We start from the raw sequence: 13755 nt of genomic DNA, 5'->3' as shown, positions 1-13755 counted from the left end.
GGAAGTAACTTGCACTGACCACATTCCCAAAAAGGAACCGATTTGTAAATTAGGAACGCAGGGAATCAGATTGCCACCTACAGGAAAATTTAGCATTTATTGCCAAGAATGACTCAAAAAGAATATAAATTGCCATCCTGCCAAGCACTCTTTTCAGTTTTAGTTATTATTTCAAAAACCAATTACTATTTTCTTTTGTACAACTATACTGTGAGCTTCCTAAATCCAGAAAGCCATTCACGTTTCTTTTTATTTAAGAGAGTATTGTTTGAAAGTTCTGTAATTCAACTACAAAGCAGATTGTAATCATATTTCAGTTGAAGAATTTCGAGTCTGCTTACCTGATACGATTGGTGCTAGCCTGAATATGTCTGACAGTCTGCTGTTAACTGGCTCATAAGGGGAATCTTCAAGCAAGTCATTTCCTAAAGACAAAAAATATTTTGGGTTTTTTTTCTTATACAAGAATTCAGGATAAGATTTTGTTGTTTACTTTTACTCCAAAATGAAGTTACTCTGTAACAGCAAAAGGTACTCCCCTTTAATCTGTTTATGTGGCTGTTTCTCCTCAAAAGCATTGTCTATAAAAAACACCTGAAAGCAGCTAGTTGTTTATCCCTGTCACTAGTTCTTTTCTCTCCTTCCTCCATGGATAAGGTCATAATTTGCAGACAGCCTGTGACATCACAGGGGCTGTCCCAACTCATGCCAGCAGGAAAGAAGCTGTAGCATGGATGTTCCTGTTCATTCACCCTAAAAACAGAGTTCTTTTTTAAAGCATCAGCCCAGGGAACAGCCAAAAACTAGCATCTTTGGAATAAAACACTCCTAAGAAGATGCTGTTGGAAATGAAACTTTTTATGATGCAGAAAATGTCAGAGAGTAGCGCAATTTATTATGGAAGTTAGAACAAAAGTATATATTCACTTATAAAAACATTTCAGTTGATGCCTGGATAAATGAACAGAAAGGGAGGACTTCTCATTTTGCAGAAGCAGCTACAGAAAAGAGCTAAAAGGGGACGACACTGAAGTGAAAGACTGCATCTTCAACTCCAGGGCCACAGCAAAACAGGGCTAAAAATGATATATCTCTTGTAAGGACCTGACTGTTCTCAGCAGACTATGGGAAATTTGCCAGCAACATCAAGAACAGAAGTCCCAAGTCAATCACTGTCATATTCCATCTAACTGGCACTTCTACATGCTCTAAGAAGCACACACTTCATTTTTTCTGCCTCAGCATGCCCAGGGAATATTGCTAGTAAATACAGGAAAGGAAAGAATAAATTCTTCCTTAAAACAATGCTTCTCTTCATATTACATTTCTCTTTCAGCAAAGAGCTAAGAAACTGTTTCCAGCGTCCTGTGATCTTGTTAGGTGTGTCCTAATTAAGGAATTGAAATATTATTAGAAAAATGTCTCCAAATGATTGTTTTTGTAGCTTTTGCACTTGCTAGTGCCCTTATCTTTTCACTGGGGTTTAGAAAGGTCAGCTGGGTCCCCTGGAGGAAACCCTCATTGTGGATTTCCCAACAACAGGAGACGGAGCAGCAGCTGTTCTTGAGTCGGATGAAAGGTCCTCAGTTTGCAGCTGAAGAGCACAATGTGAATTATGGGGTCAGACTCGCGTTAGCCTCAGCGGCGGTAGCTAGCTGCGGATGTGAGGGGCTGCAAAACCACACACTGCGTCAGGGGAGCGTAACATTTCTTTGCTTTGCAACGTACCCTGTAAGCTCTGGTACATGCTCCAGTAAATGCGCAAGCAGTTTTTCTCCTTCTTCATGCCCCTCTTACAGCGGCAGTTGTACAGAGACTTCTGCTTGAGAGCTTCCATGGCGCTTTTGCATTCGTCCTTTGCCTCCAGGCCTGTTGCCCGGCTGAAGTTGCTCTCTTTGCCGGCTACACACTGCCTCAGTGTCCTGTATTTAGTACTACAGCTCTGCTCCTTCAGACACTGATCGCTGGCTTTCACGCAGTCGAGGCGGTCCCCTCCAGGCAGCCCGCTCACTTCTGCGGACAAAAGTACATCTAGAGAGAGGAGACACAAACCAACAAACTCTCGTTGAGGGATGAGGCCGATTTAACCGAGGCTCCAAAGTAGGGATCTGGGAAGCACAAGGCATCTCCTCAGGCAGCACATGCAGCCAGCCCCACTGGCAGCACCTTGCAAACCTCAGGGCTTTTCACTACACCTTCGGAAAAAGCACATGGGGTTTTCAGGGTCTTAGATCCGCTTTTGTGGGAGTCCAAGGAAACGGTACGTTTTAACCCTGCTGGTTGATTTATGAGAAAACACAAAAAGGAAAGAAAACCCACAGGGGTTAATGTGCCTGACAAAATAAGCATTCATTACTCCTTAGACCCACTTTGGTGAAACAAATAACCTTTCCATGCAAGTGTTTAACTGAGGGGTTAAATATTCAGCCTCGCTTTCCACAAAAGCTTTGCTGTAATTTCAATTACATCCAGGAACAACCCGCTTCAGAGAGATAAGTATCCTCACTGACTGATATTAGCCTCTTTTGGCGTCAGTCACTTTTTAAAGGCTGTACACATTTTTGCTTATTCTACATCTATGAAGGTAGAATTTGTGACATTCCCCCCCCCTCCCGCCCCCCCTTTCTCTCCACGTATGATGCTTTTGCAGGAGAACAAAGCAAATTACATTAACTCTCTCCTCTCTATCGTGCCCCTGTCACGCTCCCTCAGACACACGCAGATGGAAACGCAAACATCTCCTGTGGAAAGGAAACCAGTTCGGGCTGCAAATCACTCGCAGTTGGGCAGGCTGCCAGGTTCAGGTGAAGATGTAATCCTTCAGCTGGGTCTTGTCAACCCCCCCACCCTCCCCAAGCAGCCTTATTTTATTAAAACGAAAAGTTTCCCTGTAACTTGCGAGAACCTAATTTAACAAGAGGCTACACAGGCAAGTATCTAAGTCCGTAATCTCCCAGAGCTTTAAACGTAGATTGGGTTAACTGATGCGAGGCAGAGCCATAAAAACTACTGGAAACTTCACTGTTCTGCCTAAACAATAGACTGACAACCTTCAGGCATCCGATCTCATAAACCCTATGCTTTGCTTTATGAAGCGATGTACAGAGAGAAATCCGACGCCAGCAACTTACCCACTAAGGGCAAAGCGAAGTACAAGATAGCGAGAAACATCTTGCTGTCTTCGGATGGCTTCCCCAAACGAGCTGATGTGCCACAACAAAGAGGATCAGCATGTAGATATTCCAAAACCGCCGAGGTTCAAAGACTCCAAGTTCAGATCCATTGAATTCAAGGAAAAAAAAAAAAAAGCAACACCTCTCTCCTCTTCACCGCTACCACCACCAGCGGCAGGAGCAGCGACGCAAACGCTGAGCTTTTTCCCTTAGATTTCAGGTCTGAGCAACCTGAAAGCACAAGCACCGACTTCAGTGAGGGAGCGAGGCGCACGCACGGGTTTATGTGTGTGCGAGTGAGCAAGCGGGAGCGGGGCAGGAGCGCCGGTCGCCTCCTTGGGTGGGCAGCGCCTGTTCCCAGGGAGGGACCGGGAGCACACACGAGGGAGGGGGGACGAGATCCGCGGCGCCCGCCCGCCCCCGGCCCCGCAGCCGGGGCGAGCCGCTGACAGCTCCGCAGCCACTTGCAGCCCCTGGCTGGGACTCCCCAAGGCTGCCCGCGGGAATTCGCCTTTTCCGCCCCTCAATCCGCAACTTTATTTATTCGCTTGCGCCGGGGCGGGGAGCCGCGCAGTTTAAGCTCTGCGCTCGCCTCTGCCGCCGGGTCGGGGCAGGTGCCGCGCTGCGCTTCCGGCAGCGGCTGGGAAAGTTTGGCAGGGGAAATTGGGACAGGCGGGAGGCGCGGAGCCCCGGCGGGAGCGGCTGCGGCGCCCCAGGGGCGTTCAGCGCGGCGGGAACGTTTCCGAGCGGAAACCACCGGCAACTGACCGAGCTGCCGGAGAGGCGGCGGGGCGAGTGCCGCTGCCCGCGCCCGGTGGGGATGACCCCGCTTCCCGCTCGCCCCCGCCCCCCAGAGGGCTCGGCGGTGACGGCCTCCCCCTGCCAGCCCCGCCGCCGCCGCCCGCGGGGGAAGCCCGGGGCGTCCCGCTGCGACCCCGAGGGCGGCGGGGAGGGACTGCCCGTCCTTCGCCCGCAGCTCTCCTCGGGGCACGGAGCTGCCCGCAGGAAGCGCCGCCCGGCGCAGGCAGCGCTCTGCCGGCCGGGGGAGGCGGGACCCCGGGGGCGCGTCCCCGCGGAGCGCGTCCCCGCGGATCTCGGCGCGGGCCGGTCCTCGGCCGGGGTCGGGCTGGGTGTATCGGCTTCCACTTGGCTCCGGAATAAACAAAGGGAACATATGTCCCATCTTCGTGACAGATGGTTCCAACAGAGAACGATTTAGTGGTTTTCCCACAGTTGCTACTATGCAGCGTTTTCCCGAAACCCAACAAAATGCAATTAGCCTAAAACAGCGTCAGTTTCCAGATTTCCTTGTTCTCATACGCAGAAAACTTGATTCAGGTGTCTTTATGTTTTAGTTGCAACCAAATGGTTGCTTTTTTTTTTTTTAATTAAATAAATAAATAAATCAGGGTATACTTTACTTGGCAATTTTGTCAACAAGCTATTTGGCCCATTTGACTTAAGGAATTTGCTTCTCCTCACAATAAATTTTGCCTAAAGGAGTTTGCCTCGCCTCGTGAGATGGGAGATGATCAGGCTGGCCACTTTTATAGCAAAAACGGGATGGCAGATGGAGCTAAACTATTGTAAGGTACTTCAGAAACACTTATTTAAAAGCTTAGCATATGCCAGGATATACTGAGAATATGGCATTCACAGAACCCGACTGGAAGCTTTTTGTTTTGTTTTGTTTTCCTCTCCTGTCACTTTGTCTTAAGAGACAGGTTTGTATTTTTACGAAAAAAAAAAAAAATAAAAACAAACCCAAAAAACTCTCCAGAGTACTGATTCTTTCAGTGAAGTCATAACAGTGATGTCAAGCTGCAACTGATTAAGTCACACCTGTTTGTATTTTAGTCATCTAATAGGAAGGGGCATATACTATTATATGGTCACAAAATCTACTATCTGCTGCATCTACAAGGAAACAGACACAGGGGCCAGATTTCTAGAGTATTTCAAGATAATTAGAAGGTGCTAAGTTGGTGATGGCATTGATGATACAAATCGGCTTCAGCTTTTGAAGTAGCTGATATTTAATGAAACGAGTTGGCCTTCCAAACACTTAAATACAAATTGAACTGGGTGACATGGAGAAATGATTACTTCTTCATTGGTTGACACCATTATGGCACACGATAAGCTTTGTATAGAAGTTATTTGTATGTCTAATACACAGGTAGCATTATTCTCCTGTTATTTACTAGTATAAGTCAGGAATAGCTACAACATCCACAGCAGAGCAAAGCAAGTGAAAATAAGACTGAAATCCAGGCTGCTATTTACAAAACCATTCATGCATTAATGTTCCAAATACATGTGTATACACACACACACATACACACACAGCATTGTTTGGTAGATAAAAGCAACACATTGCAAAGCTCTGCCTTAATAGCTACTTTTGCTTTTATAAAACACAGCTTCTGTGGGGTGTTTACTATTACAGTGAAACTGAAATCCTGTTTAAGTGTTAAAAATCAAATAGAATGTTATTGACAGTTCAGAAATAACAAGACAGCTAGAAAGCATGGATCTAAAATTCTGAATATTGTCACTAAACACTCCTCTTGCCAGTATTTTGACTCATCTCTGGAAAACTACCACCCAAAGTGAAAAAAGGTTAAAAAGTCTTAATACAAAAGTTTTGAAATGCAACCATGTTCTGAAAAAAAAAAAATCCAAAGAGAAAGTCCATGCTACATACATACAGTTGCTCAGAATGTCCGACCACTACACACTCTTTAACAGGACTGTAGGTGTGAGAAAGCTTCTTGCAAATCACAAGTACATTTGTTCTGCACCAGAAATTACTGTTGTTTTTTTTTTTCTTCCAGAGATGGAATTATTTGTAATTTTTGTCAACTTATTTCCAGTAATTTTAATTAATTTCTGGATGCCATCTTTTCTATTTATTACTAAACTAATTTCCATGTCCTGCTAGCACTGACATAACACAAGTACTTTACTCAGTCCTCAGGAGGATTGCTGTGGTTCTGGGAAGCTTAAGTCACTTGCGTGTTGGACTGATGTCACAGTAACACTCAAGGTATGCAGCTTTCCTAATCTGAAGTGGCATGTTATATTACCATTGCTTACCTATACTCTGCTGCAAATCGTAGCTACAAATCATTTTCAGTTTTTTGAAGAATGTAAAAAGATACCAGACAAAAACCCACCAACTGCTTTGTGGCTGGAGTCACAATCCTTCTGCTCTTTGCACATTCTTTTCCAGTTGTCTTTTACCTCCTTTCAGGTAAAATTAAGTCAACGGATGCTTTGCTGTTGATTGCAGTCAAACCAAGGTCCACCTTACAATTTGTATCTGACAATCACTTGAATCATAAGACTCTTTAGTCAAACGAATAATAGTAATAAAAAAATAAACCATAGAGAAGTCCTTAATGTGAACATTTGAAAGATATTTAAGCTGGTTTTCTGTTCTCGATTGAGTTTTAGAAAAAAGTTCCAGAACAATTAATATAATATGACATATAGAAGGTACAGCTTGTAGGGACAAATATTTCATTACAAGACAGATGACAACATAATCACCCCTGAGTTATCATTTAAAGGCCATTACAACATAAATAACGTGGAAGGGAGTACTAACTACTTCAAGCTACTTGCTGCCAGCATTAACTGCTAGTACTTCAGTCTTTGCATAATTTACTTAGTTCTTTCTGGTTACCTCCATTAGCTGGTATTCTTTCACTGAGAACTTTTAATAAAGAAAAGACAAAGTAATGAGGATAAAGGGGTTGTTTAATACTAAGACTTCTGTAGACAAACAGTGCTTCGAACACTGTTCTTTCAAAGTAGGTCAGGATAAGTGAACCTCTAACTATGGACACTTGTAAGCTTCCTGTCACCTTGCAGGCTGAACCCAAATGCTCTGAACAGAGCAACAGCATCAAGCTACACCTGTAGTCAGGGCAAAGTGTGCAAGGTCAGAATACTGTTTTTTTCTGCATTCACTCTTAGTGGATTTCTTTCTGCCTCCTCCTTTGCATGAAAATTAATGGTTGGCAGAATTGACTCAAACACTAGTCGATGTTATTTTGCAGCCAGTCCCACATGCAAAAGCTGTGGTGTTGGAGCACTGCATTAGGTTGTTCTGACTGGCAGCAGTTCAGATGACAATGTAACCGTAAGCTGGCAAGAAGGTCAAAGTCATATTGACTGGGCCACAGTTAGCCTGCAGATTCCCTTTGCCATCTCTGCCATATACCTCTTTTTAAAGACTGAACCCTGCAAGAAAATTTTGGAGCCACTGAGCCCAGGGAAAATTACACAGTATTATCTTTGGGCCCGCTAGATATGTGAAGAGAAAGTATGCTGAGAATAAGAACAGTGCCATGAACTTTAAGTATAATTCTTTGGGGAATGAATAGGTGAAGCAAAGCTGAAGTTGAACTAATGAGTCAGATATAGCAGGTGGGGAGAGCAAGCAACTGATGGGAAAATGTCTGTGTGCCATGGCAGCACAAAAAGTAAGGTTTACACAAGAGGCTTTATTCAATAATGAGAAAGGGAGAACAGACAAGTTAGGGAATTACTAGGGACTGGGGGAACAATCTGAACTGCGTTTTTTGTCTTACATTTATCTGCTTACCATGAAGTCAAAGCGCCTAGTGGTGGGAATAAGGCAAGAAGGATTTGCTCAAGGCATTAAAGTTTTGTAAAGGACAGATTAAATAACAGTGCTCCAAAAATCAATTTTGAGGGGCTTATGAAGCCTTGAATGGGCTTTTGCAGCACAAAAAGCAAGATTGAGTTTTTACTGAACCTGCCATTTATTTGGGTTTAGAGCTTTCAGTAAGTATCAGGAAAAACATAAAACAAAAGCAAAGTAAGCAATGAGCATTCACACAGTAATCAAATAAAAAAACATGTGGAAGTACAATCCAGATCACTGAGTGGCTTAACTGATGCAAATGTATAAGAAAAGAAAATTGCCCTCCCCCTCCCCCCGCCTCATCTAATCAGACCTGGTAGTGAATTCCCACAGCTGTTCTTCGCTGGGAAGTTTTTCCTAAACTTTTGCTTCCCTGTCCTCCCCAGAGGTCGTGTTTATGCAGTATCAGACCACCTGGAAGAAATAAAATAAATAAATAAATAAAAATGCTGCAAAACTCCTCTGTGAATTCATATCTACTATGTGACCTGGTTATAATTTCAGTAGAATAGACACATAATTCCTAAAATAGTACAATGCAATTCAGAGAGTTCACAGTTAAGAAACACAACACACTAGTTACCTTTAAAGATTAGACAATATGGACAAAACTGCAGCCACTTGTGAAGCTCTTATCTCACACAAATTATTCCAACAAACTTTAAATACTGATATACAGGCATAGACACCGATGTTTGCCCAACCTGGTAAGGAAAAAGTTGTTAAGACAAACTGATAATAGTTGTATCCTTCGATTTATGTTTTGGTGCTTTAAAAATGGAATAATACAGCCCCCTAGCTGTTCGTAGCGGCAGTTGGTGCTAAAAGAGAAGTGATTCATGCCTCTACAGCAAAACAACGGGCTAAATTCCATAGCACAAAAGGATACAGACAGCCAAGAAACTTGACGTGATGCAGTTAGGTAAAGGTATAGAAGATGAAAACTATATGAAATGTCACCTATTAAGTAGTAATTCACATGCCTATAAAATCTAGAGCAATACAATTCAGATGCTAGAAGAGCATCATTTGAAACTTCAGCTTCTAAACCCTATGCCAGCAGCATCAACCTTTAGCATCCCATGGGCATTAGTAACTAATTGGATTCAACCAAGATTATAATTCAGATTATTAACATGAAACTTTCCTTTTGTCTGTCTAAATTTCTGTCATTACCAGCAACTTGGTCTCGTGGAAACCACACAATATAGAAATACATAACAGGAAACCCGACCTTATACTATATAAAATATATTTAAGTTAGTGAACCTCACAGTCTTTGCAGAAAAACTAAAGCTCTAGAAAATTACTTATCCTAATTTTCTACTGCTGTAGGAATAGAACATTCAGGCAGCTTAAAAAACCTAATTGTGGAAGGCATTAACATCTCAGTATGTTGAAATCAGATTCTGAACAGCATCTGAGAAAACCCATGTAAAAAATGAGAATGTTGGTATCCTGCATTTGCATACTGCTTCACTTACCCATTGGTTCATTCCCTCCCATGTTTAACTGAAAGTGATAAAATGTCTGTGCATAGAATGATGTGTAAAAGGCAGTGAGATTCTCTTTTCAAATGTGCACAGCTCTAGCTAGATGGGTGTTCACCATTTGCTGTTGATGCTGCACTGGCTACACGCGCATTTACAGAGCAAAGAACATTAAATCATGAGGAACATTTTGCTTTCACTTACTGTACATATCTTATTCCAAATTGTAGGACCAAATCTGCCCTGACTCCTGCCCTGTGTAGTGAAGTCAAAAGAGATGTATGGAGGTTAAAGTCATTTTAGAATTTAGTGACCAAAGGCAAAATATCATCTTGGATTTTCAAAACTGTATTTTCTGTACATTTGCTAGACTAGCCCTGACGAGTAAAATACATTTTTTTCCTGATGGTGAATATCACCAAAATTGTAATTTTATTGGAAGTTTCTCAAAAGGTTAGCGACTCTGTCAGTGTTAATTTCTGCAATCTCTGTTCGATTGGTCTTCCTCTGAGGTGAGAAATTTAGGGTACAAAAAGTCTCAGGAGATTTATATTTGAGGTGAAAGGAGATGAAGAAAAAAATGGAAATTGAAGAAACTAGAGTTGCAAATGCCTTGAGAATTTTTCCTATAGAGAAAGCAAAACTGACTATTCTCAAATATTTGCCATCCACTGCATGTAGCAGTCTCTCTACTAAAGGTATGGTGATATTTGGGTTTTTATTGTTTGCTTTGTGGGTTTGTTGTTTGGGTTTTTTTTGGGAGGGAAGTTGATCTTTGTTTGTGGGAGTTGAAGGTTGACGAAGGGGGGATTGTGCGGTTTGAGGAGGGTTTTTTTTGTTTGGTTTGGGATTTTTTATTGTTATTTGGGGGGTGGGGATGGTGTTTATTGGTTTACACAATTTCCTGAATAGCTGCAAACACCAGGAAAATAAATGCACAGAATACAATTTGAAATTAGATGTTTAGTCATAAAAGGTATTCAATAAATATGGGATGGAAAGACTAAATATTTCTTGAGTCAGCAGCAATGGCTCCTTAATTAACACGTGCATTTTTGTTTTATAGTTTCGAAGAACCTTAGATGAGAGAGTTCTCTTGTAATCCAATTGATTATCAGCTGGAAACAGTGTTGAAAATCAAGACCTGCTTCTTCTACTAAAATATCAGATAATCCCAATACTTGGCTTCTCTGCTACTACTTCCTGTAAAATTCTGATGACAGCGGAATACCCACTGGGCACTGTACACACCAAAGAAGTAAACACGACACTCTGAAAGGCAAATCTGAAAGCTAAAGTCACAACTGATGCTGTTTGCAGTTTCTTCCCTCCCTGTTTTTCTGCAAGCGTTCATTACATCAACTACAGCTCTTTATGTTAAAGAAATTTTCCTGGTTTATTTTTATATAAAACTGGTGAGGCACAGTTAAATCTATAGCACTTTCTTCAGATGGATATAGTTACCTGCTCGTAACACCAGTAAAAAAGACTGTATGTTGGAATGCCTTCATCCATCCTGCAGCTTTGCTGGCAGACATAATTCAGTTGATAAACAGCAATGCATGCTTTTAAATTAGGAAGGTGAACTACTGAAACTTCCTGGATGCTATCTAAACTTGATCCGGACTCAAGTCATTCACATGTAACTGCATCCTGAATATTCCTAAATAAACCATATCCTAACTTCGCAGTAAAAGTAATCAAATATAAAGGACTCCACACTTTTGTCCATCTGGGAGGGATATGAAGGTGGATTTGCCATTTCCTTTAAGTAGACACAGTGAAGCCTTCTAATCTCAAAACTGTATTTTATTTTAACAGAAAATAATGGATTAGACTGAGCTTTGTTTTCTGGTAGAGAAAACTCATTTTAGCAGGGTAGGCCTGACTGAAAAAAAGGTTTGAACACAGATCTTTCCCCCACTACTGCATGGACGGAACATGAGTCTTTTTCTCCAAGTGGTTTCCTGACTTGAACAAAGTTTACTCAGATTCTCCTGAAGTTACTAAAGTCTCTTTTTTTTTTTTTTTTGCCATCACCTCCAAGGCTCGCCTTGGCACTCAGAGAGAGGAGCCTCAGTGCTTCTTAGAAAGTCTCAGCACCCATCGCTCCAGCCCTTGATGGCTTTCTCATGCCTGCCTTGCCATCCACTGCAGAAACTTCTTGCTGCTCCTCCCTCTAGATAGCCTGGATGCAGGATCCAGGCCAAGGAGAACACATGGGCATCTTTTCTGTTGTCCTAGGACGCTTTTCTAACACTTGGCGTAACATTTGAAACCAGCGATTGGCAGTTTCTTTGAAAAAAATGCAGGTTCAATAAGCATCTATTTTAATTTACATCTTGCTTCAATTTTACTTCATTTAAATCACGCTGGCTCAGGTTTTCCTGGACATGGGGGTAACGGTTTTAAAATAGAGGGAGGTAGGTTCAGGTTGGATATTAGGAAAAAATTTTTTACCATGAGAGTGGTAGAACACTGGAACAGGTTGCCCAGAGAGGTGGTGGATGCTCCATCCCTGGAGACGTTCAAGGCCAGGTTGGACGAGGCCCTGAGCAACCTGATCTAGTTGGAGATATCCCTGTTCCTTGCAGGGGGGTTGGACTAGATGACCTTTGAAGGTCCCTTCCAGCCCTAACCATTCTATGATTCTATGATTCTATGACACTGGTGAATAACTATTGGTCCATTAAAGGGAAGAACATGCTCCAGACTACATCCGTGCTATGGATGGTGGTTCGTCTGCACTGTGTCTGTGAAACACTTGAAAGGACAGTGTCCTGACCCTAAAACAGGTTAACAACCCATCCTGTAATATCAACTAGAAGAGCATCCAGCATACAAGATTGTCCAATGTCTATTTGCTTGCTTCTTACAAACCACACCTGAAAAACATTTCTGAAGACCATACTTCTGAACACAGCGATGGCTGAAGATATGAGCAATTGAGCCATACAGTTTATTTTATAAATGGAATCTGCAGCCTCAAGTAAGAAAAAGAAGGAGGTTTCTGATGAACTTGTTTTCATAGGAATTTCTGAGCTATTAATTTATGAAAGAAGAAAAAACATGTTTGCAGACTAAATGTTAAGATAAAATGTAAATACTTCATAGTAAATTCAAAGCTGCAACAAATCACTTACACGCCCACAGTGTGACCCCTCCAAGTTTCTGGCTTGGTTAATTATCCAGTAGGTCAGGATTTATAACAGAATAATGCAAACTTGTTTGAACATGTACAATAATGACATCTTGCCAGGATGAAATGTAAGCATGATGTTCCCAGAAGTACAAAAATCCAAACAAATTGTGATTAATATCATGATTTCTGAACTTGATTACATTCTAATCTGTGTCACGTGAGACTGGAGCTAGTCAGAGCACCCTGACAGACACATAGTCAGGATATTGTGAAACACCAGCACCACACATCCGAGTTCTTTTTTCTTCTTTATACATCAAAAAAAGGAAGCAAGGACAAAAAAAAAACCCAAACAACAATATAAATGAGTTTCAATTTAGGGGACAGCACAACTGAACTTTCGGAGATACCTGGCTGTGGAGGACCTCCAGGGATGCCTGAGACCAAACTCGCAACCACCACACTTAGCATCTTGCTGGTCCAGATTACTGATAACCACTGCTCGTATCAGCAGGGAAAGGGAAAGCAGAGCTAAATACATTCCTACAACTTTGGATATATGTGGCCTCTGTGATAGAGTGACTATTAATGCACAGAACAATATCTCGCATAGTTTCATTTATCATATAGTAATTCATGCATGCATTTAGTCTGTCCTGACCTAAACCATGACATCCTCAGGAAGAGAAACTTGGGCATTTCCCTAGGATATGTCCCTGTATTTGGATCTTTGACATTCAGCTTTTGTCTTTGTAAACTGGGTAATCACAAATGGCTTCTGGTTTGGTCTTGACTATGTATGTTGTAAATGCTTTGAAGCAGGCACTACTTTGAGACTGTTCATAGAATTAGAGAGGCTACAGTCTCGGCTAGAACTGTGGGAATTACTATAACATTAGAATTAAACAGTTTTGGGGAAAACATTTTGAGAGAATCTTCATTCTAAACGTCAGACAAAACTGGTAGATGATGACACATTAAACTTGCTTTTGGAATAGTTAGCTGGGCCACAGCAGGTTTTTTGGAGACCTGGAGAACACAAGGAGAAGCGGAAAGAAGCAAGCTGTTCATCCAGGTTATCTATTTCACTGCATTACCACAGTCTTAGTTGAAAATGCATACTTTGCACTTTCTGGTGGAAAGCATTAAAGCGTCTAAAATGTTCAGCCTAATTGGTTAAGTCTTTTAATTCCCACTCAGATAGAATACTGTTATATTTTAATTTAATTCTCACATTTGGATTCTTAAACTTCTTCAAATTTTACTTACTGA

General features: G+C 41.9%; 1 protein-coding gene across 2 annotated transcripts in view; it reads right to left on the bottom strand.

Moving 5' to 3' along the window:
• GFRA1 (GDNF family receptor alpha 1) overlaps positions 1-3233 on the bottom strand; it is a 140324-nt gene extending 137091 nt beyond the window's left edge. The window contains exons 1-3 of one of the 2 annotated variants that reach the window (XM_086616576.1): positions 3132-3233; positions 1729-2013; positions 342-425 (exon numbers count right to left, since the gene is read on the bottom strand). In XM_086616576.1, the coding sequence (XP_086472702.1) occupies positions 342-425; positions 1729-2013; positions 3132-3171 (409 nt within the window). In that variant the 5' untranslated portion in view covers positions 3172-3233. Of the gene's footprint in view, positions 1-341; positions 426-1728; positions 2032-3131 lie in introns of both variants that reach the window. The other variant, XM_086616577.1, reaches the window with a different exon arrangement.
• Positions 3234-13755: the final 10522 nt, after the last annotated feature.

This window comes from Tauraco erythrolophus, chromosome 9, assembly GCF_009769465.1.
Source record: "Tauraco erythrolophus isolate bTauEry1 chromosome 9, bTauEry1.pri, whole genome shotgun sequence".
NCBI classification, from domain to species: domain Eukaryota; kingdom Metazoa; phylum Chordata; class Aves; order Musophagiformes; family Musophagidae; genus Tauraco; species Tauraco erythrolophus.
This window is presented reverse-complemented; position numbering and strand designations above follow the sequence as displayed.